Source organism: Suillus subalutaceus (genome assembly GCF_016647625.1).
Source record: "Suillus subalutaceus strain FC151 chromosome Unknown DFJ58scaffold_4, whole genome shotgun sequence".
In the NCBI taxonomy this organism is placed as follows: Eukaryota; Fungi; Basidiomycota; class Agaricomycetes; order Boletales; family Suillaceae; genus Suillus; species Suillus subalutaceus.
Genome location: NW_024540253.1, coordinates 120,892 through 146,118, shown reverse-complemented (window position 1 = coordinate 146,118; position 25,227 = coordinate 120,892). Strand labels below are relative to the sequence as shown.

The 25,227-nt window shown below is 46.9% G+C and overlaps 12 protein-coding genes across 12 annotated transcripts; 6 read left to right on the top strand and 6 right to left on the bottom strand.

The window, feature by feature from the left end:
* Window positions 1-118: 118 nt before the first annotated feature.
* Window positions 119-1,928, top strand: DFJ58DRAFT_713153 (P-loop containing nucleoside triphosphate hydrolase protein; the record flags this gene model as incomplete). Its single annotated transcript, XM_041383909.1, has 11 exons — window positions 119-142; window positions 200-221; window positions 336-514; window positions 569-692; window positions 742-789; window positions 910-1,213; window positions 1,264-1,285; window positions 1,416-1,450; window positions 1,500-1,721; window positions 1,778-1,857; window positions 1,906-1,928. The coding sequence occupies 11 exons, from the start codon at window positions 119-121 to the stop codon at window positions 1,926-1,928; spliced, it is 1,083 nt and encodes a 360-aa protein (XP_041250173.1).
* Window positions 1,929-1,975: 47 nt separating this feature from the next.
* On the bottom strand, window positions 1,976-4,053 carry DFJ58DRAFT_650399 (glucosyltransferase; the record flags this gene model as incomplete). Its single annotated transcript, XM_041381580.1, has 12 exons — window positions 1,976-2,198; window positions 2,246-2,321; window positions 2,373-2,470; window positions 2,518-2,654; window positions 2,707-2,852; window positions 2,905-3,157; window positions 3,213-3,284; window positions 3,333-3,486; window positions 3,535-3,712; window positions 3,763-3,778; window positions 3,836-3,914; window positions 3,962-4,053. The coding sequence occupies 12 exons, from the start codon at window positions 4,051-4,053 to the stop codon at window positions 1,976-1,978; spliced, it is 1,524 nt and encodes a 507-aa protein (XP_041250172.1).
* A 193-nt stretch (window positions 4,054-4,246) lies between these two features.
* On the bottom strand, window positions 4,247-6,206 carry DFJ58DRAFT_695100 (ribonucleotide reductase small subunit). Its single transcript, XM_041383447.1, has 6 exons — window positions 5,971-6,206; window positions 5,739-5,919; window positions 5,618-5,682; window positions 4,917-5,568; window positions 4,618-4,867; window positions 4,247-4,566 (listed from the first exon to the last, which is right to left on the bottom strand). Exons 1-6 carry the CDS (start codon window positions 6,028-6,030, stop codon window positions 4,545-4,547), a joined length of 1,230 nt encoding a protein of 409 aa, XP_041250171.1. The 5' UTR covers window positions 6,031-6,206; the 3' UTR covers window positions 4,247-4,544.
* A 32-nt stretch (window positions 6,207-6,238) lies between these two features.
* DFJ58DRAFT_757571 (ribonucleotide reductase) lies at window positions 6,239-8,090 on the top strand. The gene is made up of 5 exons (XM_041388215.1): window positions 6,239-6,539; window positions 6,599-6,713; window positions 6,765-7,529; window positions 7,578-7,818; window positions 7,871-8,090. The coding sequence occupies exons 1-5, from the start codon at window positions 6,477-6,479 to the stop codon at window positions 7,890-7,892; spliced, it is 1,206 nt and encodes a 401-aa protein (XP_041250170.1). The 5' UTR covers window positions 6,239-6,476; the 3' UTR covers window positions 7,893-8,090.
* A 115-nt stretch (window positions 8,091-8,205) lies between these two features.
* On the top strand, window positions 8,206-9,438 carry DFJ58DRAFT_713148 (Brix-domain-containing protein; the record flags this gene model as incomplete). Its single annotated transcript, XM_041383908.1, has 7 exons — window positions 8,206-8,208; window positions 8,260-8,449; window positions 8,506-8,615; window positions 8,665-8,797; window positions 8,849-9,104; window positions 9,149-9,219; window positions 9,275-9,438. 7 exons carry the CDS (start codon window positions 8,206-8,208, stop codon window positions 9,436-9,438), a joined length of 927 nt encoding a protein of 308 aa, XP_041250169.1.
* Window positions 9,388-11,429, bottom strand: DFJ58DRAFT_315916 (peptidase M18). Its single transcript, XM_041379807.1, has 8 exons — window positions 11,177-11,429; window positions 11,066-11,127; window positions 10,919-11,018; window positions 10,663-10,867; window positions 10,394-10,610; window positions 10,258-10,344; window positions 9,788-10,204; window positions 9,388-9,738 (listed from the first exon to the last, which is right to left on the bottom strand). Exons 1-8 carry the CDS (start codon window positions 11,306-11,308, stop codon window positions 9,546-9,548), a joined length of 1,413 nt encoding a protein of 470 aa, XP_041250168.1. The 5' UTR covers window positions 11,309-11,429; the 3' UTR covers window positions 9,388-9,545.
* A 144-nt stretch (window positions 11,430-11,573) lies between these two features.
* On the top strand, window positions 11,574-15,027 carry DFJ58DRAFT_713146 (WD-repeat-containing protein; the record flags this gene model as incomplete). The annotated part of the gene is made up of 13 exons (XM_041383907.1): window positions 11,574-11,609; window positions 11,659-11,769; window positions 11,818-12,083; window positions 12,132-12,441; window positions 12,492-12,875; window positions 12,928-13,108; window positions 13,158-13,255; window positions 13,305-13,502; window positions 13,548-13,721; window positions 13,769-13,987; window positions 14,038-14,169; window positions 14,222-14,671; window positions 14,725-15,027. 13 exons carry the CDS (start codon window positions 11,574-11,576, stop codon window positions 15,025-15,027), a joined length of 2,862 nt encoding a protein of 953 aa, XP_041250167.1.
* An 87-nt stretch (window positions 15,028-15,114) lies between these two features.
* DFJ58DRAFT_836293 (uncharacterized protein) lies at window positions 15,115-16,087 on the bottom strand (the record flags this gene model as incomplete). Its single annotated transcript, XM_041392291.1, has 5 exons — window positions 15,115-15,154; window positions 15,204-15,372; window positions 15,430-15,502; window positions 15,557-15,617; window positions 15,669-16,087. 5 exons carry the CDS (start codon window positions 16,085-16,087, stop codon window positions 15,115-15,117), a joined length of 762 nt encoding a protein of 253 aa, XP_041250166.1.
* A 226-nt stretch (window positions 16,088-16,313) lies between these two features.
* DFJ58DRAFT_757552 (fungal-specific transcription factor domain-containing protein) lies at window positions 16,314-19,752 on the top strand. Its single transcript, XM_041388214.1, has 12 exons — window positions 16,314-16,518; window positions 16,567-16,643; window positions 16,701-16,728; window positions 16,779-17,064; window positions 17,192-17,789; window positions 17,902-17,993; window positions 18,042-18,150; window positions 18,205-18,328; window positions 18,363-18,433; window positions 18,484-18,689; window positions 18,736-18,867; window positions 18,924-19,752. Exons 1-12 carry the CDS (start codon window positions 16,394-16,396, stop codon window positions 19,608-19,610), a joined length of 2,535 nt encoding a protein of 844 aa, XP_041250165.1. The 5' UTR covers window positions 16,314-16,393; the 3' UTR covers window positions 19,611-19,752.
* Window positions 19,753-21,534, bottom strand: DFJ58DRAFT_757549 (uncharacterized protein). The gene is made up of 8 exons (XM_041388213.1): window positions 21,453-21,534; window positions 21,263-21,354; window positions 21,190-21,210; window positions 20,984-21,136; window positions 20,815-20,936; window positions 20,668-20,760; window positions 20,225-20,620; window positions 19,753-20,177 (listed from the first exon to the last, which is right to left on the bottom strand). Exons 2-8 carry the CDS (start codon window positions 21,284-21,286, stop codon window positions 19,865-19,867), a joined length of 1,122 nt encoding a protein of 373 aa, XP_041250164.1. The 5' UTR covers window positions 21,287-21,354; window positions 21,453-21,534; the 3' UTR covers window positions 19,753-19,864.
* DFJ58DRAFT_721539 (Golgi apparatus membrane protein TVP38) lies at window positions 21,513-22,705 on the top strand (the record flags this gene model as incomplete). Its single annotated transcript, XM_041384817.1, has 7 exons — window positions 21,513-21,605; window positions 21,656-21,806; window positions 21,871-22,079; window positions 22,133-22,213; window positions 22,264-22,399; window positions 22,450-22,513; window positions 22,567-22,705. 7 exons carry the CDS (start codon window positions 21,513-21,515, stop codon window positions 22,703-22,705), a joined length of 873 nt encoding a protein of 290 aa, XP_041250163.1.
* Window positions 22,706-22,820: 115 nt separating this feature from the next.
* DFJ58DRAFT_757542 (uncharacterized protein) lies at window positions 22,821-24,262 on the bottom strand. The gene is made up of 3 exons (XM_041388212.1): window positions 23,971-24,262; window positions 23,669-23,915; window positions 22,821-23,606 (listed from the first exon to the last, which is right to left on the bottom strand). Exons 1-3 carry the CDS (start codon window positions 24,121-24,123, stop codon window positions 22,840-22,842), a joined length of 1,167 nt encoding a protein of 388 aa, XP_041250162.1. The 5' UTR covers window positions 24,124-24,262; the 3' UTR covers window positions 22,821-22,839.
* Between the last annotated feature and the right edge of the window lie 965 nt (window positions 24,263-25,227).

Here is a 25,227-nt window from a genome sequence, read left to right as displayed (position 1 = left end):
GCTACTTATGCCCTGGCCCAAAAGCTATGCGACTAGTCCTATTTTGATCTATCTTTTTTTGTCCATTACACGGTTACAATAAACATCATTCCACTAACCATCAGGAACTTCTCCAACAATGACTACAGTACAAAAGATCAAAGTGCGCATCAGTATTTATCCTCGCTGCTTCTAATTAACGGGGGCGTTAATTATTCAGGAAATTGAAGATGAAATGGCTAGTCTTGTCTTTGGGATATCATGAAACTTCTCTACTAACTTTCCTAACAGGCCAAAAGTGTGTTTCCTTGTCTTCATGAAGTAGGCTCATCAGCCGACGAACTTCGTGCTTGTAGCGCAGAAGAATAAGGCCACGAGCTACCATCTGGGTCAACTCAAGGCTAAGATTGCGAAACTACGGCGCGAGCTTATATCGCCCTCTGGAGGAGGCGGAGGCGGGCCCGGTATTGGTTTTGATGTCGCCAGGACTGGTGTAGCGTCTGTCGGTTTCGTCGGATTCCCGTCAGTGGGAAAGGTGAGTTCTCTGTGTTTAATTCTTACCCGCCAGTTATCATCAACGATCATCTAGTCAACTCTGATGTCGAAGCTCACGGGCACGCACTCGGAAGTCTCGGAGATTGATTTCACAACACTAACAACAGTCCCTGGTACTATGAAAGTTCACGGTGCACCTATACAAATCCTTGATTTGCGTGCGTGCGTATCTTGTCTTTGGTAATCATACTCTTATTCTCGTCTCAGCTGGAATCATCGAGGGGGCAAATGATGGTAGAGGCAGAGGTCGACAAGGTAAGTACAGCTTTTTTGCGCTTGCAGAAAACTCACTCACTTTATTTTACAGTCATTGCCGGTATGGCCTCCAAGTTTAACGCATGCGAAAGCCGAGGTTGAGAGCAATGCATACCCCAGTTGCTCGAACATGTAACCTCATTTTTATTGTTTTGGACGTCCTCAAGCCGTTGGGAGACAAAAAGATCATCGAGAGCGAGTTGGAGGGCTTTGGTATTCGCTTGAATAAAAAGCCCCCAGCCATTTTGGTTCGCAAGAAGGACAAGGGCGGCATCGCGATCACCAATACCGTTCCGCTGACGAATATCGATCAAGAAGAGATCAAGGCAGTTCTCAGCGAATACAAGCTCAACAATGTGGACGTTACAATTCGGCAGCCTAACATGACGGCGGACGACCTGGTGGACGTCATTGAAGGGAACAGGTGTGTCATTTATAAGAAGCCCGCATAGTTGGATGTTTTATACCTCGCAGAGTCTATATTCCTGCGCTTTATGTACGCGTTGACTAACATAAATGATATTTCACCTTGCGCTAATTCCTTGCGTTTCAAATTTTAGGTCTTGAATAAGGTTGTTTATAACTTGATTGAAATTATGTGCTACTCACGTTGGTTATGTATGCAGATCGATGCCATCTCGATAGAGGAATTAGATCTTCTGTCCGTTGCTTCTCGTCTTCTTTGAAGAGTACTACTTACTAGTGTTCAGGTACAAAATTCCTCACAGCGTTCCAGTTTCATCGAAAGAATGGCTCAATATCGACGAACTCTCAGAGAAAATGTGGGACGCTCTTGAGCTTGTCCGCGTTTATACCAAACCTCGTGGACAATCACCCGACTATTCTGCTCCAGTCGTCCTTCGTAGAGGGAGATGTAGTGTGGAGGATTTTTGCAACGCAATCCACAAGGAAATCGCCAAGCAAATGAAGTAGTGAGTGTCAACGCTGAGATTTCCTTACTAATTCGCGGAGCTGACTGCATGGTCAGTGCCGTTGTATGGGGTGCGAGTGCGAAGCATTCTCGAGGTCAAAAGGTTGGGTTGGACCACATCCTAGAAGACGAGGACGGTAAGATTCTTATTTCTTCCACGCGTGCAATCTCAAGCGGTCTCCCAGTCGTTCATATCGCAAAAAAGTAGGCGACATAATGGACGTACAACTTGCTCCGCGCAACCCATTGTATCTACTAGTACTGCTGCGTAATGTATAGAGTACTGAGCCGGATGAATGACCATATCAGTCCCACCGCACAGTAAACACTTGTTGCCATCAGGGGCAAAAATTCAGTGTCTGGGTTCCTACCAGTCATGAGAGGGAATAGTGTGACGAAAACCTGAAGAAGTGCAAAACCATATAGGTATGCATTCTCGAAGCTCTCCAGCAGAACCCAAGGCAGTGATGAAGGAAACCTGTTGGAAGATTTAGTATTGAGAAACATCTCCATGTCAGTGCTCACTCGTAAAGCTGCTTGTGAAGAGGGTATAATACCGTTCCTCCCCATATGAGGGAATAGATAATTATTAGTGGTGTCTCTTTAGCTTCGTTAATAATACCCAACGCGAGCTGGCATTACGGGAACGCACCTGCTGGCGTAAAGATCAAGGGGAAGAGCGAGAAGATACCCGCGACACTTGCGATAACGAAGGTCTTGTAATACGCATAGTTCTCCGAAGCCAGAAGCCTGCAACACTAAATACTAGGTTGAAAACGGTAATGAAAACCACGCACGTAAGAGGCACTAATACGAGCAGAACGGCCTTCTCATGCACATGCCACCCGAACATATATGAAGCGTAGCCACAAAGCGTCAACGCAGCCACGAACGACTTATAAGTTGGTGCTCTCCATAGCTTAATGAGATAAACCTGAGTGAGTTGCAATATCAGAGAGATCCGCCGGTTATGCAATTTTTCATACCATCTGGAAGATTATTGTGATAATGAACGTGTGGATGGGCTTGATATTTGGAATCACGGCAAAGACCGTATCGCCTACAAGGCCGCGGGACGTCGATACAACGCCAGATTCATTCACTGCGAGCCCGACATCCAGGTGTTTTACCACTAAAGGCCAGCGTGAGCTCGGTAGTGGAAGGGTAGTCAATGAACCACGAACACTGTAAAAGGACACGGTCTGCGGCAGTGACCAAGGCCCATGCGTTTGGTGCCCAGTAAGCGTGATTCAGCCCACGTGTAAAAGGAAACAAGCGGGAAAGGAGTTGCGGGAGTTGGCCCATCAACACGAATGGTCCCAGAGAGGCCAGGAACACAAGTAGGACAGAGTTCGCTAGTGAGATAAAGCGAGTGGCGATGATCGCCCCCGCGGGAGACATGCAGTAAGACCGCAAAAGGTAAACGAAGTATGCAGGCTATGGAGGCAATCCAGTAAGTCAAGGACTACGATTCACAGTGATGTGATCATACCGCCAGATACATGTAAATGTGTTTGAAATTCAAAAGAACAGCAAAAAGTATGCCGCTTGCAAGTTTTCTGCCCTATAAATGTGATAAGACACTTTGCTCAGGTAAGAACAACTCTCTTACTTCGCAAGCCATTAAAATCGACCATAGCAATATTCCAAACATGAACCCATTGTATTGGAAGTGTATATGGTCAATTATAAGGAACCCCGGGTGAAGAAACAGGGACGCCGAGAGAATTCGTTGACGAGAGGGATCAACAGAATCACGGATAAACCTCAGTCAAGAATTAGCGCTTCACAGACATGAATGAATAAAAATTCACCTCAAAAGTGCCGCACCAAGGACAAGCTCAGAAATAATGACTGTCAGACGTTGGAATACAATGACCGTCCATGCATTATATTGAAGATTTTGGAGGTCAACTATCTTGGGATCGATGAATGAAGCGGGTATGGACATCAGCTTCTCAAAATATGCAAAGAATGGAGGGTAATCCAGCGCTAGTCGACGAGATGAGACAGTATGATACAGAAGCTTTCAAAGGGCTCACTCCACTCAGAAGTTGTCTTCAATGCCGCGTTCAATAAGCCTAGTAACGAGATCTAGAGAGCTTCAGAACGCACGTCATAATACCATTGAGAAATGGGAAGTGAATGTGTTATGGCCAGCCAGTTTCGGTGGACCTCGAAATCCGTAGAGCGACTTCACGGATCAGTAAGCGTGTGGATACATATTTAAGGAGGGCCTACTATGCTGGGAACAGGAGAAACTTGAATGCGGTGGACAGAAGTAAAATATCGACTTCGGATTGTGATACATCACCAAGAAAGTTCAGCCACATCAAGGCCGAGGTAGATTTCAGTGCATGCAGCTTCTGCGAGTCGTCGTACTCGTCAGTAGGCGAACTATGGGGCTGTTTGACCACGCTCATCGAAGTGTACAACCAAGCTCTTAAAGTTAGTAGTCGTTACTTCGTGCAACATATTATGTCATCTACTACTATAGAAGTTTATGAACATGTCACGAGCCGAACTGTTTCAAACGATATTTATTTGATGTTCATGGCGCTGTGGAAGGCCACGGCCCAGGCTATAGTACTACAAAACCAGGCCCGACATAAATGCATAAAGGATCAAGCGCTCAAATTGGAGGCGATGATCAACTTATATTGCTGACGAGGCTACTGAGAACACTAAACATTACAGAGGGTCAATAATGATAACATATCCAGAACAGACAGATGCAAAGGTTAATGCAATGGACATAATGGGCGTATGGTATAGTGCATGGGATAAGTGTAATATGTGGAAACAAGAGATCGCAATGACACATCTAGAAGTCCTCTTCTAACGAGCTGAATGAAACATTGTCAGACAAGGTCTACCAGAACGATAGTTAAACTCACAAAGTCTTGCTCGACACCTGATCGGTCTTAGCATTCGTGTGGTTGACGTTCGCCTTTGAGTAGTCCGACACACGCTTTTCGAAGAAGTTGGTCTTGCCCTGTAGCGAGATCATGTCCATGAAATCGAATGGGTTTGTGGCGTTGTACACCTTGTCGTTGCCTAGTGACACCAACAAGCGGTCTGCGACGAACTCGATGTACTGGCACATGAGCTTGGCATTCATGCCAATGAGGCCGACAGGGAGAGCATCTGGAGAGACAGTCAGCGTAAGTTAGAGAAAGTGAAGGTAATGACGAACCAGTCAAGAATTCCTGCTCGATGGTGACAGCCTGAGTAATGATACACTTGACCGTATCAGGGTGCGGGCGACGCTTGAGGTGGCTAAAGAGCAAGCAAGCAAAATCGGTGTGCATACCCTCGTCACGGCTGATGAGCTCATTGGAGAACGTAAGACCAGGCATGAGACCGCGCTTCTTGAGCCAGAAGATGGAAGCGAAGGAGCCAGAGAAGAAAATGCCTTCAACAGCAGCGAAAGCGACCAAGCGCTCACCGAAGGTGGAACGCTGATCAGATATCCACTTGAGTGCCCAATCAGCCTTACGCTTGACGCAAGGAATAGTTTCCATGGCGTCAAAGAGGTATTCGCGCTGGGCGGAATCCTTGATGTAAGTGTCGATGAGAAGTGAGTAGGTCTCGGAGTGAATGTTCTCCATCATGATTTGGAAGCCGTAGAAGCACCGGGCTTCAGCAACCTGGACCTCATTAGAGAAACGTTCGATAAGGTTTTCATTAACAATGCCGTCGGATGCAGCGAAAAAGGCGAGGACGTGTGAAACAAAGTGACGTTCATTGTCATTAAGACGGTTTGTCCAGTCATGGGTGTCCTTTGAGAGGTCCATCTCCTCGGCAGTCCAAAATGATGCCTCGGCTTTCTTGTACATTTGCCATATCTGATGAATTGTTAAAACGAAGTTAACATGACGATAGACAGTAACAAACCTCGTGGTATTGAATGGGGAAAAGAACGAAGCGGCGCTTGGATTCTTTGAGCAAAGGCTCTTCGCCTGAAATGAAAAAGTCAAGTTGAAGATGAATCCACAAATGAAATTAAGCCACTGACTTTCAGGTAGGTCAACTTCACCGACAAACTTCTTGCGAAGCTCTTCAAGGTCTTCCTCGGCATTCTGAGATTCCGGCGAGACTGAACGCTTGCGATCATCGATGAAAACAGGAAGGCTATCCTCGTCATTTGATGGCTTGGTTGGCGAGTCTAAGGAGATATTTGCCAGGGCTGCAGCGGCCTACAAGACGCGTTAGCTAGAACAACACGGTTAACTTAAAAATGCACGAGCCTTCTTGCTTGGTGTTGGAGCAGGGGATGATACACGAACTGGCGCAAGAGTGGAAGCCATTGAAGGTATAGGATGGTATGTAGTGAGATGAAGATATCGCAAGAGATGGATGTCTAGGTTGAGAAGTAGAAGAACCAACCGAGGTTCAATTTAAACGTTCGAACTGTGGTTGTGGTTATTTGTTCCACTCAACATTACGCGACGCGTTGTTAGTTTTTGTGGACGTGGTAAGACACGCGTGTTTCATCAATTCCATTATTAGTCAATCCAATCAACTTGGACCACTTCTCATGTCTTCACGTTGTTTCACATCGTCCCTAGTACTGTGGTCCACACTGATACAGACTTTTAAAATATCAGGTCAGTGAGCAATCACTGGTCCCGCGAGTGAACGCGTGGATAATCGGGGTGGTGACCTAAAAAAAATCAGTCACATGATTACGTGACCCTTTAAAGGATCATTCGGATCGTTCAGACTAGTGCCAGTAGGTGTAACCTTTATCTCCATGTCTGAAACACAAGCACTGGATTGTTTCTTTGTCACATCTGTCCAGGAACTTTCAATCGAGGTTTGTGGACCTTATTGTTGCCCACAGCCAAACCTTACTTAGGGGTTATCCCATGATAGGAGCCATCCGAGTCACGGCAGAAACTTTCTCTCAGCGACCCATTCCTCTACTCTGAAGAATGTAATGGTATGAACAGCTCGAGTACATCATACGAAAGTGGTGTTTCTGAAGGGGGTACGCTTTTTTGGCTCTGCATGTCCACCAGTCTCACCAGAGCACACATAGAATGTGAACCACTCCTTATGCCTTCTCAACGGCGCTTTGTCCTTTTTCCCATACAGTATCATGAAGTGAGCCTATTTTCTACTTACGACAATGGACTTGACCGACGGCGTATAGATCTGGAACATGTACAAGAAAGCGGAGGCATCTTTTGGACTGCCGAAGAAATGGATCTCTCAACAGACATTGTGCACTGGAATACCCGACTAACTGCAAATGAACGCCACTTCATCTCACATATTTTAGCTTTTTTTGCTGCATCCGATGGCATAGTTAACGAGAATCTGGTCGAGCGTTTTTCCAACGAAGTCCAAGTCCCAGAAGCTCGATGCTTTTATGGTTTCCAAATCATGATCGAAAATGTCCATGCTGAGACCTATTCGCTCCTTATCGACACACTCATCAAGGATGTCAATGAGCGCCAGTATCTTTTTGATGCCATAGAGACCATACCGGCCGTCAAGCGAAAGGCAGACTGGGCATTACGATGGATATCTGACAAGGAGGCGACATTCGCTACTCGGCTAGTTGCCTTTGCTGCGGTTGAGGGTATCTTCTTTTCCGGCTCGTTTGCATCAATATTTTGGCTCAAAAAGCGTGGATTAATGCCGGGGCTCACTTTCTCCAATGAACTCATCAGTCGTGACGAGGGAATGCACACCGACTTCGCTTGTCTTTTATTTACCCATCTCAAGCGAAGACCTCAACTGGATGTTATACAAAAAATCATCACAGAAAGTGTCCATATTGAACAAGAGTTCTTAGTAGGCACGTGTTCTGTTGTTATCTTAGGCTCGTATTGACTGTGCACCACAGATGCTCTTCCAGTCGACCTCATTGGCCTGAACGCAACCTTAATGTGTCAGTATATTGAGTTTGTCGCCGACCGTCTTCTAGTATCGTTGGGGAACGACAAGTTCTACAACTCCACCAATCCCTTTGATTTTATGGAGATGATTTCCATGCAGGGAAAGACAAATTTCTTCGAGAGGCGCGTGTCTGACTATGCGAAGGCACATGTCAGACAATCGGATACTCCGACGTCTTCAAGGATGTTGTAAGTTTTCCCCTATGTTACTCTAGAACACATGTCTCATTTAACAATCTAGTTCTGTTGACGAGGATTTCTGAGCTTCCATTCCCTTTCGTCATCGCTCGTGCCGCGATATCAATGAATAATATAGACTCATGCCCCATTCAATCACGTACCTAATATCCTATTCTACAGCCACCATATGGCTGTCTGTGCTTGTAACCCCTACTTAGTCTGTACCATTCCCCGTAGCTCACAGTTCACATATTTTTATATATCGGATTTTCATTCGTCGATGATCTGTCGAGACGAGTGTTTTCAGGAGGAATCACGTGATTGGTGATTTTCAGTTTGTAGACGTCCTCTGTAGACTATAGGTTGTCCGTAAGCCCTTTGCTTGTCGACGGGAAGATGGTAATGCATCCAATTCCCTTTCTCCAGCTCTCGCGTTAACAAGGATCATAGATTCGGCGACAAACACGCGAGCGGCGACAATATATTTACGCCAAATCCCTCGAGGCTCAAGAACGTCAAACGTATGAGCGCAAACGGCAGCTCAAGGATGCACTTGCATCAGGAAAACAAATACCCACCGAGCTCAAGAATGACGCAAAGACACTAGGAAAAGACTTGGCGTTTGATGAGGCACAAGAAGGTGAGTTGCAATATCTACGGTGCTAGATTAGTGTATCTACCAAGTCTTTTGATCAGAGCCGTCAACGCACATCGATAGCGAATACTCGCGGGCTGGTATTCAAGACCCAAAAATTATTGTAACAACATCAAGAGATCCAAGTTCCAAGTTATTGCAGTTCGCCAAAGTATGTCGTGCAAATATTCGTCGCCCATTCCTATCGAAACTTTGCATAGGAAATGCGGCTCGTCTTTCCCAACTCGCATCGAATCAACCGAGGAAACTACGTTATAAAAGAGCTGGCGGATGCTTGTCGTGCTAACGACGTTACTGATCTCATCGTTCTCCACGAACATCGTGGTGTTCCTGGTACGCTAAACCAGAGTCATCCATGTGCGCGCTGATTTAAGCATTGTATAGATGCTATGATTGTCTCGCACTTCCCCCATGGACCTACCGTCTACTTTACCCTGCACAACGTTGCCCTACGGCACGACATAGGCTCATACAAGTCCTCCACCGTCTCAGAGCAGTACCCACACCTCATCTTCGAAGAGTTCACGTCCAAGCTCGGTTGCCGGGTGCGAGACGTGCTAAAATTCCTGTTTCCTGTACCGAAAGAAGACAGCAAGCGTGTGATGACGTTCTCTAATGACGGAGACTTCATTTCCTTCCGGTGAGTGTGTTTGGAAGAAATGCAGCGGATACTAATTTGTGCAGGCATCATGTTTTTGTAAAAGTAGTTCGGGATGTCCAACTGGCGGAAGTTGGGCCGCGCTTTGAGATGAAACGTGAGCGGCATCCCATTGGCTTTATTGGTAGCCAACTCAGTGCTTGAATCTTTAGCGTATGAAATACGGCAGGGCACTATAGAACAGACAGAGGCAGAAAGAGAGTGGGTACTGGCACATTACGCGAGAACGGCGAAGAAGCGCAGTCTGCTATCGGGACCTGCAACACATTCAACGGCAGATTCAGACCGGACACCGAGCAAACGACAAAAGCGCTAGCATGTACATTTGTGTCTTTCAGTTTCCTTTCAATGTATGTGAGAATCCCCAACCACACGAGCGACGTATGATAGCGTATATAGTGCAGCTCATTGCAAATATGTAAACTAATCAACAGTGAGAGTCTTATCCAGCTCAGCGAACCCTTCAAACAATGAGGTAAACAGGTCGATCGCGTTTTGGACGTCATGAGAGCCTGCAGTCTCACGAATGGAGTGCATCGACAACATGGCATTACCGACATCTACTGTGCGCAAGCCAAGCTTCGATAACATCGGTCCGACCGTCGAACCGCACGCCCTGGATGTTGATGGTCAAGAGAAGCTTCTAAAGATAAGTGAATTCTCACATGTCATTTCGAACCTCGAACTCTTGAACCTTGCCTCCTTTGCGCTCGACAAGTTTCTTCACAATAAAGGACCCGATCGCGTCGCTGGCGTATTTCTGTTTCGCATTAGTCTTGATGACAATACCTCCGTTCATAGTCGGCTGATGGTTATCCTCGTGCTTTGAGGTATAATTTGGGTGAACGGCATGTCCCATATCCGCCGATACGAGGAACGACCGTGCAATGGACTGTGAGTGAAGCGCAGGAGTGGGAGATAGGCGTTGCAGGAGCGAGGGGATCAAGGAAGATTCTGCCCCAGATGTGGAGACGCTGCCAATTTCCTCATGATTGAAGAGGGCGATGCAATTGACGTTGCCCTCGAGAAGATTGAAATTGGAAGACGAGGCATAGGTGGAGATGGCATCCACAGCGCAGAAGCTACAATTATTTGCCATTAGATACGTCACGGGTAAGAAAATTCAGCAACACACGAGCAAACTTGGTTGTCCATTCGAGGACTAAACATAAACTCATTGTTAACGCCCCCCAAGACGGAAGGTTGGGTATCATATAAATGCCTGCGGAAACATCAGGAATCAACCAGTTCTAGGGAGCTCTGGAACGCACAATTCAAAATCATGGATCTCCTCAGAAGAAACTGACAGTTCGTTGGCAATGACAGAGAGTAGGGCTGGGTGATGATTTCCCTGGATGCTAGCAGCCGTTGCGTTTGATACCCTGTCATCTTTGGATGTCTTGTTCAAGGTTTCCGCGACAAGCCCTAGAATGGGTACAAATTCTGTCTCTTGGTTGAACTTCAAATTGTCGTTAGTGTTTCTGTCCACTGGCCATAAATTAGCGTTCCTACTCCAAACATACTCACGAAAGGTACGGACAGTGGATGGCGAGGGTAGGAATACGCAGGAGAGGTCGGTCAACCTTGATGAGCTTTGATTGAAAGGTCCCATCTTGTTGCGTGACCACGACTCTCCCGGCTAACGAGAGGTCCCGATCGAGCCAAGAGTGCCAGATACCTCCACCATAAGTTTCTACTCCGACCTGGAGGTACCCAATCTTCTCCCGCTTGGATATCGGGCGCACCTGTGCGAACTTTAGATATTTATAGATGAAGTAGTGTGGTGACTAAATCACCCTCAAATTCGGGCTATCAACGTGTGTAGCCACAATAGATAACCCCGCGCCCGGCTTCCAGTTCGGTGGAATGGTAAAAGCAACTAGGGAGCTCTGATTGCTGTAATACAACTCAGAAACCGTAGAGTAGCTAATGACTAGACTGACCGGGTAAAGTAGTATTTCCCTTGGGGTTGCAGAGTCTTCTCCCAATCGTCTGCTTCCCTGATCTACGCTGTTGTGTCGAGACACTATTTCGTTGTCTGTGGTCCGACTCACCTTCTTGAATCCAGATGCTTCCAGTCGTATAGACGCATTATGTACGGCATGAAAAGGAGTTGGCGATGCGTTCACAAAGCCGATGAAGCGTTTGGCTGCCTCAGAGCTCGACTGAGAAACTTGTAGCATCATTCTTTGGATTTAAAAAGAGTTTGGATCTGAGACTAGATTTCCTTTCGAAATTTTCGATACTCGGATCGTCCAAGATGTCTTCAAGCTGCGCACAAGGTGGGATTGAGGTGGTCTCCCCTAGATAGCCCTTTATAGACGAAAAGTGTGGGAAGCAGATCGAGCTTCATATATGTGAGAATAAATTGCCAAATTTAGGTTATCACATTTTCCTTGCCTTGGTTCCACTCGGATATGTGTAACCGTAACGCATCGTGAAGCATACGCGATGGTGCAAAGCTATCTGCGGCATGGGCCAACCCAGGCACGTAGTCATGTCTCTGTCTGTTGCACTCGCGCTCACAGTTAGATAGGCTTTCGGGCTGATATGCAGTTCAACCTCCAACTCACTATATGATGGCAAACTAGCATATGTCCCAGCACTCGAGGACGTGCTTGTATGGGATATGAAGAAAGGGCAAATGGTACGCGGATAGTATTTCAAGTTTTACTGCCTGCTCATGTGCAGCCAGCTCTCGATGTGGCACGAAACAGGACACAGATCTGAGGTTACCTGCATGTGCCGTTCTCCTCAAGAAAACATTTTTGCGGTGGGTTACGCTGACGGTTCAGTGCGCCTTTGGAATAGTGCATTTATCTCCGTCATTGCAACATTTAACGGACACCAAAAATCCGTCACTGCTCTCGCATTTGATGCACAAGGAGCCCGCCTTGCTTCTGGCTCGCAAGATACAGATATCATCGTATGGGATGTTGTAGCCGAAGCTGGTCTCTATCGGTACGTGATATTAAGCGTTGTACGAGTTTTCTCTTACTCTTCTACAAGTCTACGAGGCCATCGCAATCAAATTACAACCATACGATTCCTTTCCGAGCCTGAACTTCCTTCCACCTCGACTGGTTCACGCTCTCATATGCTACTCACGACGTCAAAAGACACGTTCATGAAGTTATGGGACACTTCTACTCAACATTGTGTTCAGACAATCGTTGCTCACCGCTCCGAGGTTTCTTCCCTGGATATCGATCCAGAGAAGAACTTCATCTTCACCGGAAGCAGTGAGGGCGAAGTTAAAGCATGGAAAATCGACCACGAGTCATTGTCGCAAGGTTTAGTAGAAAATGAGGCAGGCGAGGCAAGTAACGATTTTGCAATCATTAATTCAGAACTTCATTTTGTGTGTAGGTCGCAAAGATGATCCATCCTGTCACCAGTCTCCCGCTCTCATCACGTCACCGCGTATCCCAGATTTTATTCCACCCATCACAACCATACCTTGCTGTTCAGTCACACGACCGATCCATTGAAGTCTTTCGTATCCGAACTGAGGAGGAAATCAGAAAGAAGCAAGCTAGACGGAAAAAGCGTGCAAAAGAGAAGGGGAAAAGTAAAAAGAAAGGGAAAGATATCGACGACGCCGCGGAGGACGCCGCGGAGGATGCTATGGATGTTGACCAGGAGACAAACGTGATTGATCTTTTCACTCCTTACCTTGTGGTTCGAGCAAGCGCAAAAGTTCGATCCTTCGATTTTGGCTCCAAGGAAACTGTATCGAAACCTGGTGTTCAGGTTCGTATCAACTTACTCAAACACTGTACGACTCTGACTTGTCACGTCGCAGCTCTTTGTGGCATTGTCATCAAACGCCCTTGAAGTGTACAATATCCCACCCCCTACAAAGTCCAAGGAAGAGACACCTGAAGCCACTCGGATGTTTTCGGTCGATCTTCCCGGGCATCGCACAGATGTGAGGACTTTGTGTTTGAGCGCAGATGACCAGACACTTGCGTCAGCATCTAATGGTACGTTCACGTCAGTGATTCCAGCACTTCACTGATATGTGTGTGGAAGGTTCCTTGAAACTGTGGAACCTGAAAACAACAGCGTGCATACGCACAATAGACTGCGGCTACGCTATTTGCAGCACATTCCTTCCTGGAGACAGACATGTAGGTTTTCTTTTATTCGAAAATGTCACGCTTATCAGGTTTCTTCCAGATCGCTATTGGAACGAAGTCAGGGGAGATTCTAATATATGATTTGGCATCTTCGACACTCACGGAGACTGTGAAAGCTCATAGCTCCACTGTTTGGTCGCTGCAAGTTCGCCCAGACGAGCAAGTTTTGGTCAGCGGCAGTGCTGATAAAGAAGTCAAATTTTGGGAGTTCGAGCGTAACGTTTCTTATAATGACGAGGTTGGTTTTTCGTTATTTGAATATGCACTCTGTAATCATATGCAGGCCAAAAAGTCAATGACGTTAAATCACACACGAACGTTGAAGATGTCAGATGAAGTCCTGTTTGTCAGATACAGCCCGAATGGGAAGCTACTGGCAGCGGCCCTACTGGACTCCACGGTCAAGATTTTCTATCAAGACACCCTAAAGTTCTTCCTTTCTCTATACGGTCACAAGGTAAATCCCAGAATCCCCTGTGAACATGAAGTCTCAACGCCTTTCAGCTGCCTGTCTTAGCAATGGACATTTCAGATGATTCCAAGCTCATCGTCACGTGCTCCGCGGACAAAAACGTGAAGATCTGGGGCCTCGACTTTGGTGACTGCCACAAGTCAATATTTGCTCACGAGGAGAGTGTCATGCAGGTGCTCTTTGAACGAAAGTCACATTACTTCTGGACTGTTGGCAAGGATAAGATGCTCAAGTACTGGGATGGAGACAAGGTGAGACCCCTCCTTTCCCACTGAGAGAATCATTTTTAAGTCTCGTGTAGTTCGAGAACATTCAGAAACTTGATGGTCATCACAGCGAGATTTGGGCATTGGCTGTGAGCAACCATGCCAAATTTGTAGTGACGGGCTCGCACGACAAGTCCATCAGAGTTTGGGAGAAACTCGACGAACCAGTGAGCTGTATTGCAGTGATCTATTTGTCAGCATGCGTGACCGTGAGTCTAGCTTTTTCTCGAGGAAGAGCGGGAGCGGGAGCTTGAACAAATCTATGAAGACGGGATTGCAAACACACTTAACCGTCCTGACATATCCGTCGTCAACAACAACGAAGCTGATGCGCAACCCTCTGGGGAAGCAGCTGCGGTCACCAAGCAAACCTCGGAGACACTCATGGCGGGCGAACGTATCATGGAGGCGTTGGATCTCGCTGATGCCGAGCGGACTGCTTTCCAGGAGTATGAAGGAAAGGTTGCCCAAGCGGGTTCACTAGAGGCCGCAGGGATGCAGCCACCGCCTCGAAATCCCATTCTCGCAGCATATGACTTGGAACCTGAGGCATACGTCCTACAAGTTGTCGAGAAAATATCTAGTGCTGCTTTGCATGACGCCCTGCTGGTGCTACCATTTGACAAGGTAATTTCGCTGATGCGTTACTTGGACCTATGGGCACAGAAAGTAAGCCTCCCTTTGGATTTCTTCCTGGATACAACTTTTGACGCATTACGAAGGGGTGGAATATTTCCCTCGTCTCTCGCATATTATTCTTCCTCTTGAAGATTCATCACCACCAAATTGTAGCTAATCGTGTCATGCGCACTGCGCTGATTCCATTACGTGTCCACCTACGCAAGTCATTGCGCCGCGAGAAAGATGCTATTGGATATAATCTGGTTGCGTTACAACATCTTCGCCGAAGAACAGAAGCAGAGAGGACTGCCCAGTTCTTTGAAGAGGAAGACTTCGACGAAGAGAAAGTTCGCGCGAAGATCGCAGAAGGCAAAAAGAGAAAAAGGGTTTCCATCAAAGTTTGATTGGTAGGAATAGTTCTAATGTCGTACTCATAAGTATCTACCGGTACAAATGTCAGACAAACAATTTTCTGCGCAGCGCTGAGCGGATCAGGGTTTGACGGTCTGTGGCCCCCACAAGTCATTGTCCCTGTCATTGCTGTTCAGTTGTGCAGTCCCTTTGGATGCATTTTACTTACCAGTTATCGGGATCTGTTGCTTGTCGCATCTGCACGGTCAGTACGCCTTCATCCAGACTTGCCAGTTCGCTGAATGCCGCCTTGGTGAGGTCGACGTGACGAGATCCTTTGGCGCACCCAGCACAAGTGTCCACGACACGGATAAATATACACGTCTTGCCGTTGCAGACTAAAACGATGATCGAATATACCGAGGCATCAAACCCAGAACAAGTTTGCAACTCACGTTCGATGAACTTGAAGCATTGAGGCTTCGTCGTCCAACCATCCAAGGTCACGGCGCCCACGAAAGACTTGTCCTGTTGAGAGTTATTCTCAGACTCGATCACGGCTGCATGCACATGCATGCTTACTGTTGGTGCCCATCCTCCATTACTCCAACAACTGGGATTCTCTAGGTCATGGCCAGTATACCTGACAAACATAGTTGACCGCATCATATCAACTGCAGACGAGATCACATACCAAGTTATGGTGACGCCCTCCGAAGGTCCCTTGCCCATACATCCCGCAAAGATGGAAGCAAGGCTTGAGACCACGGTTCCTAAAAATCCAGTGGTTGTGGTTGTGTTTGAGGTTTTTGCTTGCTTTTCTCTATATTTTGATGTTCTGATGCCGGCAGATGTGTTGTTTTGGGACGACCTGCGCAGTGCTCTATGGAAGGAGTGATCCTTGTGACTTGACGCGAGATACTTGTAGTTCAGATTGGAGATATTGACAGGTTCCCATCCGTCTCTTGGGTCGAAGGAGTGTGATTCAGGTAGGTAGTGTGCTTTAGCGTATCGGTTGTTTCTGATGCTCCGCGTGTCTGTAATATTCATGATGGCTGCTTCGACCAGCGAAGCAAGGACCTGGATTGTGAAGACGGTTGCAAGCCAGCGCATGTCTATAGTAATATGAGTGAATAGAAGGCTACAAATATATGGGCGAGCAATCGTAATGTCTCCTGCGATGTCGATTGTTGCTAAAAGTCGCTCGAACTCGAACTCGAACTCGAACTTCTCGGACGCGCGTTGGTCACGTGACTTTTGATTTCTCATCCGTGCATGCACGTGACGGAAAATGTGATGGCTATGTACCCACAGACTTGCATCGGCTCAACCTCGGCCCCTTTGCTCTATCAAATCTTAAAGTTGTTTCCTTTCACCATTCTTCGGTGACAAAGGACCCCCAACTTTGGAATCATATCTATGCCGGCGGACACATCGAAGAATTTTCTAAATGCCTCCCGTCGCACGTCTCGCAAAGTAGCGAATGAGGAGGAAACAGAACTCAAGCGCGCTCGTGGTGAAATCTCGTGCGCAGAGTGCAGAAGGTTTTCTCGTCTTTCAAATATAGAACTTTCCTGACGTATCACTCGAAGATTGAAACTGAAATGCGATAAGAAAGTGCCATGTGGATCTTGCGTTCGTCGAGGCTGCCCAACCATCTGTCCAAATGGTCGTGTCCAGTTATCATGCAATCAATCAGCCCCTGATATCATTATGACACCTACAGGTAGTCTTTCTACTGGGCAGGGTACTCGGTATATACCATTTTCTTCTTGTACATTCGATCGTGTTGAGTCATTATTAGTTTCGTCCTTGCAGATACAGAACACCTACATCGCACGATTGTGGAGATGGGCCAGCGAATTCGACAACTAGAGGACGCACTATCCATTTTTCAAGCCGGTGTGTCTGAGGAGGTCCATCCACTTCTCATAGAAGATCTACTTTCCATAAAATTTGGACCAGAAGCTCTGAAGTCTAGCAATGATGCTTCAGATAAAGGCAGTAATGTTCCCATAAATTCATCCGGTACTTTGACGATCAGCGATGGAGGAGAGTCGAATTACTTTGGGCTTTCTGCAGGTTCAGAGGTAATGACATTCTTCCGCTTCCTCTCGTGAATGCTTAGTCACAGTAACTTGAACCCAACAGACTTTATTCATGGTATGTTGGCTCAAAAAAAAGCTAGAGACAGTTAATTTTATCTCATCCCGGCAGGCTGGCGCTGAACTAGATGGTACTTCATTCTCACAACCAGACGAGCTTCCAAGCATGTCTGCGGACGTATCTCGATTGGAGTCAAATCTCCCCTTCAGTTTGACTGGTATTCCTGACCATGATCAATGTCAAAGTATCCTGGGATCATTGTTAAGCCTTTTACCACCGTACCCGCGGGCTAGTGCACTCTGCGAGACATATATGGAGCACGCTGCCTGGATATTTCGACCAATCAAACGAGAAGAGCTTATTGATGATATTCTGTCACCTGTTTACGCTCTTGCTCAGAAGAGACGAAGTAACACATCTGAATCTGAGGCAGAATGCCCTGAACACACTATTGCCGTGCTCTATATGGTCTTTGCCCAGGGCGCTCTCATGGACTTGACGTTGCCATCATGTAATCAGGAAGCAGAGGACTACTTCCATCTTGGCCGTGTGGCATTATCACTCCGTTCTGTCTTCGAATCACCAGCTATTCACACTGTCCAAGCTCTGGCTCTGATGGGATACTATTACAGCAACAGAGGCAAGCAATACGCGTTAAGCAGCGCGTGGTCTATCATTTCGCTTGCCAGCAAGTTAGCTCAGAGCGTATGTTTATGATTTAATCTTCTTGGGCATGTTATTGACCGTGTCTTTTTTTCAGATGGGTCTTCGTGAGTCTTTGTCTATGACCTCATTTTCATCAGCCTTCATTCTTTACGCAGACCGGGACCCTTCTCGATTTAATATGAGCCCGAAGGCTGTTCAGCGTCGACGTACTCTATTTTGGGAAATCTTTTCTGCGGATCTCTTTCATGTTGGTGATATTTCTTGCACTTTTACATGGTTTTGACGATTTGGTTAGAGTCTCGCTCTGGGTCGTCCTCCGTCGAACAGGTTATCGTATGTTGACTGTGAGTTTCCTGAAGACGAGACGACAACCATGAACGACCAAGGAGAGGTCGAGATTGGGTGTGAGTTCTGACCATTGCCCTTCCTATTTCGCTGAATCATTCTACTTCTGGCAGTTTGGCGATGGAAGTATACATTCGCAAGAGACGTAATCTCACAGATCATAGAATTAACGCTGAGCGCAGAACTTCCAAGTTACGATACTATCTTAGAACTTGACAGAAAAGTTCGCGAGCAAGTGTTACCCTCCGCCTTTAAACCTTTATCGTTCTAGTGTCCGAGACGATTACACCACTCCATCAGCTTATATTCGTGGCCGCATGCTTTTCCAGTTTAGAACAACGAGTGAGCCCCCTGGATGCAGTGACCTTCGGCCCTACCTGACGTCTTCACAGCGATGTTGTTCATCCATCGTAGTTTTTTTGCACAAGCTTTGCTCGATTTCCCCACAAATCCTCTCCGCAGTCCCTACGCTCCGTCATTCCTCGCTGCATATCGTTGTGCGTCGGCAATGATAAAGACTACTGTCCTTAACTTCCAAGTGTTCCCGGACCTCTTCATGCGTTGGTGGCCTATCTGGAGTCATCTGTTGTCTGCAGCTGTGCGTAGTTGACTTAATACATGACGTGATACTCAAGCAGGCGCAGGTAATTGTTGGATCCATTGTTACTCGAGCACCATCGACGACTATGGCGCCTGCTGCATGGCAGGAGTTAAACCTTGCAACGGAAATGTTTTTACGGGGATCAGAGACATCAAGTCGCGCTCGTCATGGTTTGGTGCATATAATTCTAAATTGGCTGTCTTGATGTATCTTATTTATGCGATTTATCAGGCTATCTTAGATAAACTCAAGCTAAAAGCCTATCAAGCGCTTGAAAAATATCGCAGTGGAGCGACATTCAACAACCAGGGCAGTCTATCCTCCCCCCTCCTGGAGGTGGGCGGTGATGACGAACTTACCATGTTTGGTGGACAGACTCGTGTCCTTGTCACCAAGATTCTTTCGCGGCAGAACCGCAAGAAAGTATCATCGTCTATTCCTCTATCAGCTGTGGATTCATTACAATCGCAATCCACTGCAAGTACCCCCTCGGCATCTGACGACGGCAATTCTTCAGATTCCATCCCTGAGGTCCATCCCATGCTTGTGGAGTTTCTGAAAATGCTTCCTCCCCCATCGATGCCAGATCCCACACTAGGCACAGAAGATGCATCTGCAACCTTCCAAAGTCAGTGGGGTGCATTTTCTCTATCTCGTCCACTCGGATTCGTGACACCAGACCCCGCGCCCGCGATATATCCCTCCACCATCCCCCAGACTTCCAAGTCGGTCTCATCTTTTCAAAACCTCCTCCCACAATCCAATTTGTTTGATCCGACCAGCATCAGAGCTGACGATGCTCTTGCCGACCTTTTCCTTTCGGGAGAGTCCGGTATGGATGAACGATGGAAATCGTTCATGCGGGATTCTGGGATTTGGGATGGGTCCCAAAGTTATGACCTCATGACAGATATCTAGGAATTTCCTTCTTCCTCGTTGATTCAGTTCTTAAGTTATTTACATTTTTGAAACCTCGTATTATCCAGGCGACTCCGGCTCTCTACTCAATGGTTGTCATTTAGGTCCACCCGTGTAGTAATTCTTAGTCTATAAACCAAAGACCGAATGATTTGCAAGGGATGTACAATCGAGAGGATTCATTTGACTACAGTCATGGGTAAGTTAGTATTGCAGTTCTCCGCGACCTCGTAAGGATGTCCGCTGAGTTTTCCTCATCGCCTTCCACGATAGAAGTCCAAAAAGGCGTATTTGTCTTCCCATCCAAAACCGACCCTTTTCATCTTGCCCATTCTCGCTATAAGCACAGCGCAGACTTCGGCAAGTACGTCAGAACGTGGCTCAGGAACCACCTCATTGACAATGAAGAGCTGAGAACTAGGTGATTCTGAGAGCGGAAGTTGGCGGATTGAGATAGATTGTGGAGAAAGACTGGTGCAGATTTGCAACAGATGTCGCAGGGGGTTGAGTGTAGCACCTGGGACCGAGTGCGACAAAGAGGGTTGCGACGGTGTCGGGGGGTCGTATCTAGAACTGGTTAGATATAATAACATGAGTGTTGGAATGTGAGTTACCTGACACACATCAAGAAAATGTTGTAGCCCTTTGGAGGAACGCTTGCGCCATTAAAGACATCAGCGAATCGAAGCAGGCCCCTGCCGTTACTGGTTGTGCATTCAGGAAATACTACAACGGGACTACGCGCTGAACGGCGAATATCATCAAGACTACGCAGAGGCACAGAGGAAGGCGCCGATGGTATATTGCCAGTTGAAGATATTATTTCCAATAAAGACACCTGACGAAAACCGCGAATGACTTCCGGTGAGCTCAACACGCGGTTAAAAGAAGATATAGCTGCGGATCCGGTCCCTGTCTTTCGTCCTGGAGTGTACGATATTGACGATGCATCTCCGGCGGAAGACGCTGCAGGTGCATTTGCAACAGGTAACACAAACAATGGGTTGTATCTTGCATGACTCGTCAGAAAGATTGTAAACACAATAGAGGATCTTACTTGTACGCTAGCCAAAGGACTTCTATCCAAGAAGACCAGTTTGACACTATAAGGTCACCTCCTCTTGGATTCCACTTGTTCTCAGGAATTTTTCTGAAATTTTTTTGTAAGCATCTATCTCAAAAATCGATCCAACATAAAGCTGACCCTCTTTTTCGAACAATAAGCTCCGTTGGCACCGACCAAAACCCTATCACGTAGAGTGCCAAGCGCGCAAGCAGGGCGGTACCTAGCCATGAGATTACATCTTGTAATGGCGGAACAGGACGCTGTTTCCTTGAGCGAAATTGTAACTGTGAATTTTGCATCCACTCACACAAATAAAGCCGATCACATGAACTAATAAAAAATGGATTGAAATAAGCACGATAATCACAGCAGTTCGTATTACAGCAACGACCGCTCTGATGGGCGTCAGAATAGTGACGAAGAGGTCACGTTCCTGTGATGGAACTGGCGCAAGGAAAGGCTGAGTACGAAAGTGAGCCACTGTAAATAGGTTTTGCTTGTGCAAGTACTAGCCTGAATACCAGTTCCAGGATCCTATGAAACAAAATATTAGCACAAAGCAAGCCCGAATAGTTGAATTGATTACCCGGAAGGAAGAGAATTTCTCCATCCAGCTATTTCTGCTATTCTACCACTGGCAATTCTGGTGGTGTACCGTGTGGACGTTGGTGACTATAGTAAGTACCAGCTCTGCGCCGCTATAAACATGCGTGGCCCGAGGCTTTACCATATTTGGCACTATGATCCTCGGGTACTTAATCGCTTGATCCCCTAGGCTGTTCCCATCCTGACCCAAACCCTTGCAACTTGTCACCAAAGCCTTCTGTCGCTCAAATATGTTGGTCGCACTCTCCAAAGTGGCTCATTTTGTCAAGGTTCTCATACAATCAGCTAGCTCGAGATATCAAAAACTCAGTCTAGTTGGAAAGGTGACGTCAGACAGTGTTGGTCCTCTTGTCAACTCACGATGTTGCTGCAGGCTTTGATATGGTTCATTCTATTCTTCTATTTTTGCTCAACCGTATTTATCTTGGTGGTCACTCCGGCTCGCATTGCTCAATTCACGTACGACTTCGCTCAAGACATCCGACATCTTCCATATGGGTACGCGATTCTTATCGTTCTCATGAGTAAGCGTGTTTTGTACACTTTCATTGAATATCCGATGAATTCGAACATACTAATTCCTCTCAGTCGCTGTATCCTTCCCCCCTTTCATTGGACATACCACGCTCCTTAACTTGTTCGGTTTCACATACGGTTTGCCAGGCTTCTTCCCTGCAGCATTTGCATCACTGGCAGGCTCTGCTATAGTGTTTGTCACCCTTCGGATCATGTTCAGCAAGAGGCTGCGTTTGTGGACTTCCACTAATGAGAAATGGCAGGCTCTGGAAGTTGTGATAGTTAGTGTGTTTCATTAGCCTTGGCATACTTGCTCAGTAGAAGACGCCTACAGCGATCAAGAGGCATCCCCCTGATCATTCTCATCCGTGTCTCCTCATTTCCGCCGTGGGCTTGGTCAAACTCGCTATTCGCAGTAAGCTTTTCGAGTTGTTTACCGGTTTGGATTTAACTCCTCCATATTAGAGCATAGCGCCGGTGTCATTGTTCCAGTTCTTCATAGCGACTTTGTTTATCCTCCCAAAGGTTATGGTTTATGTGTTCGTCGGATCTCGTATTGCTAGACTCTCAGACGGCGAACAAAGAAATCATATGGATACCCGTAAGAATACATACCATGGCATTCCAATTTCATTGATTCATGGCGCACAGAAACAAAAATTGTCAACAGCCTTCTAGTTGTTGGCGGTGTCGCGATATCTGTTTTAGCCAGCTCGTTCGTGTCCAGGTTACCGCTATTAATAACAGAGTTCTACTTACCCTATACAGGTTGGTCTATCATCTCATGCAGAAGGAGATCAAGCGTCTACATGACAGCCCGTCAGAGAGTGACGAACTCGCTGCAGAGGCACTCGAGGCAACAGAGGAAGCGCCTTTGTTGGGATCTAATTCTTTGAGTTCCCCGTAAAGTATGACACCCACTTCCGTGGTGAGCTTACTGCAGTAGAATGCAATCAATTACGGAACATCGAACTAAGCTAGCTTTATGATCGCTACACATCTATAACTATAGAAAGTCATGCATGCACGAATAATAAGTCACTAGTAAAAGTGGAGGAAAAGCAAGGAGAAGCTGGCTCCAATCAGGAAAACGAGTATAAATATTCGACTGTCCTTGGCACGTCTACGTGCCTCTCTTAGCTGCACGTTACCCTTCTCTACGGTAGATGTCGTCGCAATCGCGTCCTCGTATAGTTGGTCAGTCAGCTCCGTTTGCTGTGTGAGATGTGTCATCAGTTCCATTTGGAGGTTACTGATATCCATCAATCGTGCTTCGGCTTGTTGTACGGACTCGAGCGTGTCCTGGACGGATCGGAGAATATTTGCGTTCTCCGTCTCGAATTGAAGTATCTGAGACTGCGAAAGCTCAATATCATCGTCGTCACCGTCCAGGTCACCTAATGATGAAGTGGGAGTGACCGTTCTCGGTTGAGCAGCAGGACGGCTGCTCCCGATGGTAGCGGCAATCCCTGAGACGAGTGCTGATGAAGCACCTCCCAACCAGCTGTCGCCCCCTCCGCCAACGCGCTGTTGATGTTGCGCAGGTCCCTTAGAGACGATATTCATTGCCTCTTGCGCTGCACTGGATCCTAGAGTTCGCGTGCGTTCAAGTTGACGCTTAACACGTTCCTCCTGCATTTCTTTTTGATTCTGGCTGGCTTCCGCGAGGCGCCTGCTGAGATACCATGTTATACCGGAGTGATGCGCCGCCGTGAAATCCGAAAGTATTGTTGAATTGTTGCTCTTCAGACGGGCGGGCAGGAAGCGTGCCAAGGGATTCACGTTACTTGCGGCGAGCTCAGCACGACCTGTATATAACGATTGATTTTCAGTAGTCGTTTCAGGAACAACGGCGAGAAACAGACCGCACGCTTTTCGAGTGTCTCCATTTCCTTGACTCTGTCTGCGCACCTACTGAGAACGACACGTGCCTGCAGGTCAACCTGGTCCCGCTCCTCATCTGTAAGGTGGCGTATTCCCGACCATGATTTTGTAGGGTCGCTCAAATCGATGGCATGGGAACTATGTCGCGAGAGTGGTACAACGTGTGCGTCTACACTCAGGTAAGGCTTCCGTATGCTAGAAAGCATACGCGTGAGAGTGCTAATATGATTGAGCTGTACAATCAGGTTAGAAGATAACATCGACGCAAGACACATTGATGCGACATACAATCGTATATGCTTCCTCTAAATATTGTTTTCCAAATACATTCGCATTAGGGACATCACATGGGGGAGATGCCTTGCGTCGTTTGCCCTGCGGGATAGCGCTTTTCGCTTGAAGGACATCTTTGAAGTCTGCGGTACGGTCGACGAAACCCATAAATAATCGCTGTGCAACGACAGTAGTAATGGGTGACGAAAGATGAGCACAACTGGCGTTCAACGACCTGTTCGCGCTCTCAGAACATGCGCTGGCCGCATGTTGCCGAGAGTCACGTGTCAAGTCAATATAAAGAAACCTGGAGCTTCTTTTTTTCTCTATCGACCACGACAAAGTTATATAGGCTCAGTCCAGCGCTGCTTTTACTTGCAGCATCAATGGAAGGGGTTCTCGAACGCGTGGAATATTAGACTGGTCCTTGTTTGAGGCGAATGGTACACTGGCTACTACTGCTTGCCATAGTTTGAGACTAACAGTACTTGTATCATATGTAGCAGCGGCGAGCTGCCAATCTCCAACTTTTGTCCAACTTAACTGTTATTTTCTTCTTGGCATCTGATTTTATCTGTGTTCCAGCACACCTTTGTTCCGCGTTCAACGCATTGGATGTAGTGCCTAGACGGTGCTATGCTTATCCTGGTTTGATACTGCTGTTTCTTCGGCCAGGTATAATATACGTGTGTACTCTTCCTGCATTAATATGCTAATCTCAGCCTTCTCCCTTTCAAACCCATCCTGAGCAGAGGGGCAGGACCCATAAGTCGACAGCTCCCAGCGTGGCAAGTGTCATTGTCGATAACCGTACTGTCTACCTTTGACACGGTTGTTTTGGGGTCGTACTACCCAGTCAGCTTCGATCTCCGTAATATATGTTTCTCTTACGAAGTTGCGTGATGACAGAGATGGAAGTGGATTTGTGCGAGTATGCCTTCAAGGTAACGGTGTGTGGAATGTTATTGAAATCATGTGACTATTTGCCGCATAATGTGTTGTTGAGTGCGTCCAACGCTTCTCGAGTGGCCAATATTGAATGAACAGGCCAATACCATTGGAAGGGTAATTGCCCCCATTTGCCTGGTGCATAATCTGCAGATTGTCAGTTGTTTTTGTTGCTGTGACGTACCCTGAACAAGCTGTGACCCGGTCTCTTTGAAAAATGTCCAACGTGAAACAAGAGCCGTCAGTGGCATCCCATAGTCTGCAGAACATCACTCGGAACAACACTCGGAAGGGATACAGCCCGGTAAGCAAGTATGATACACT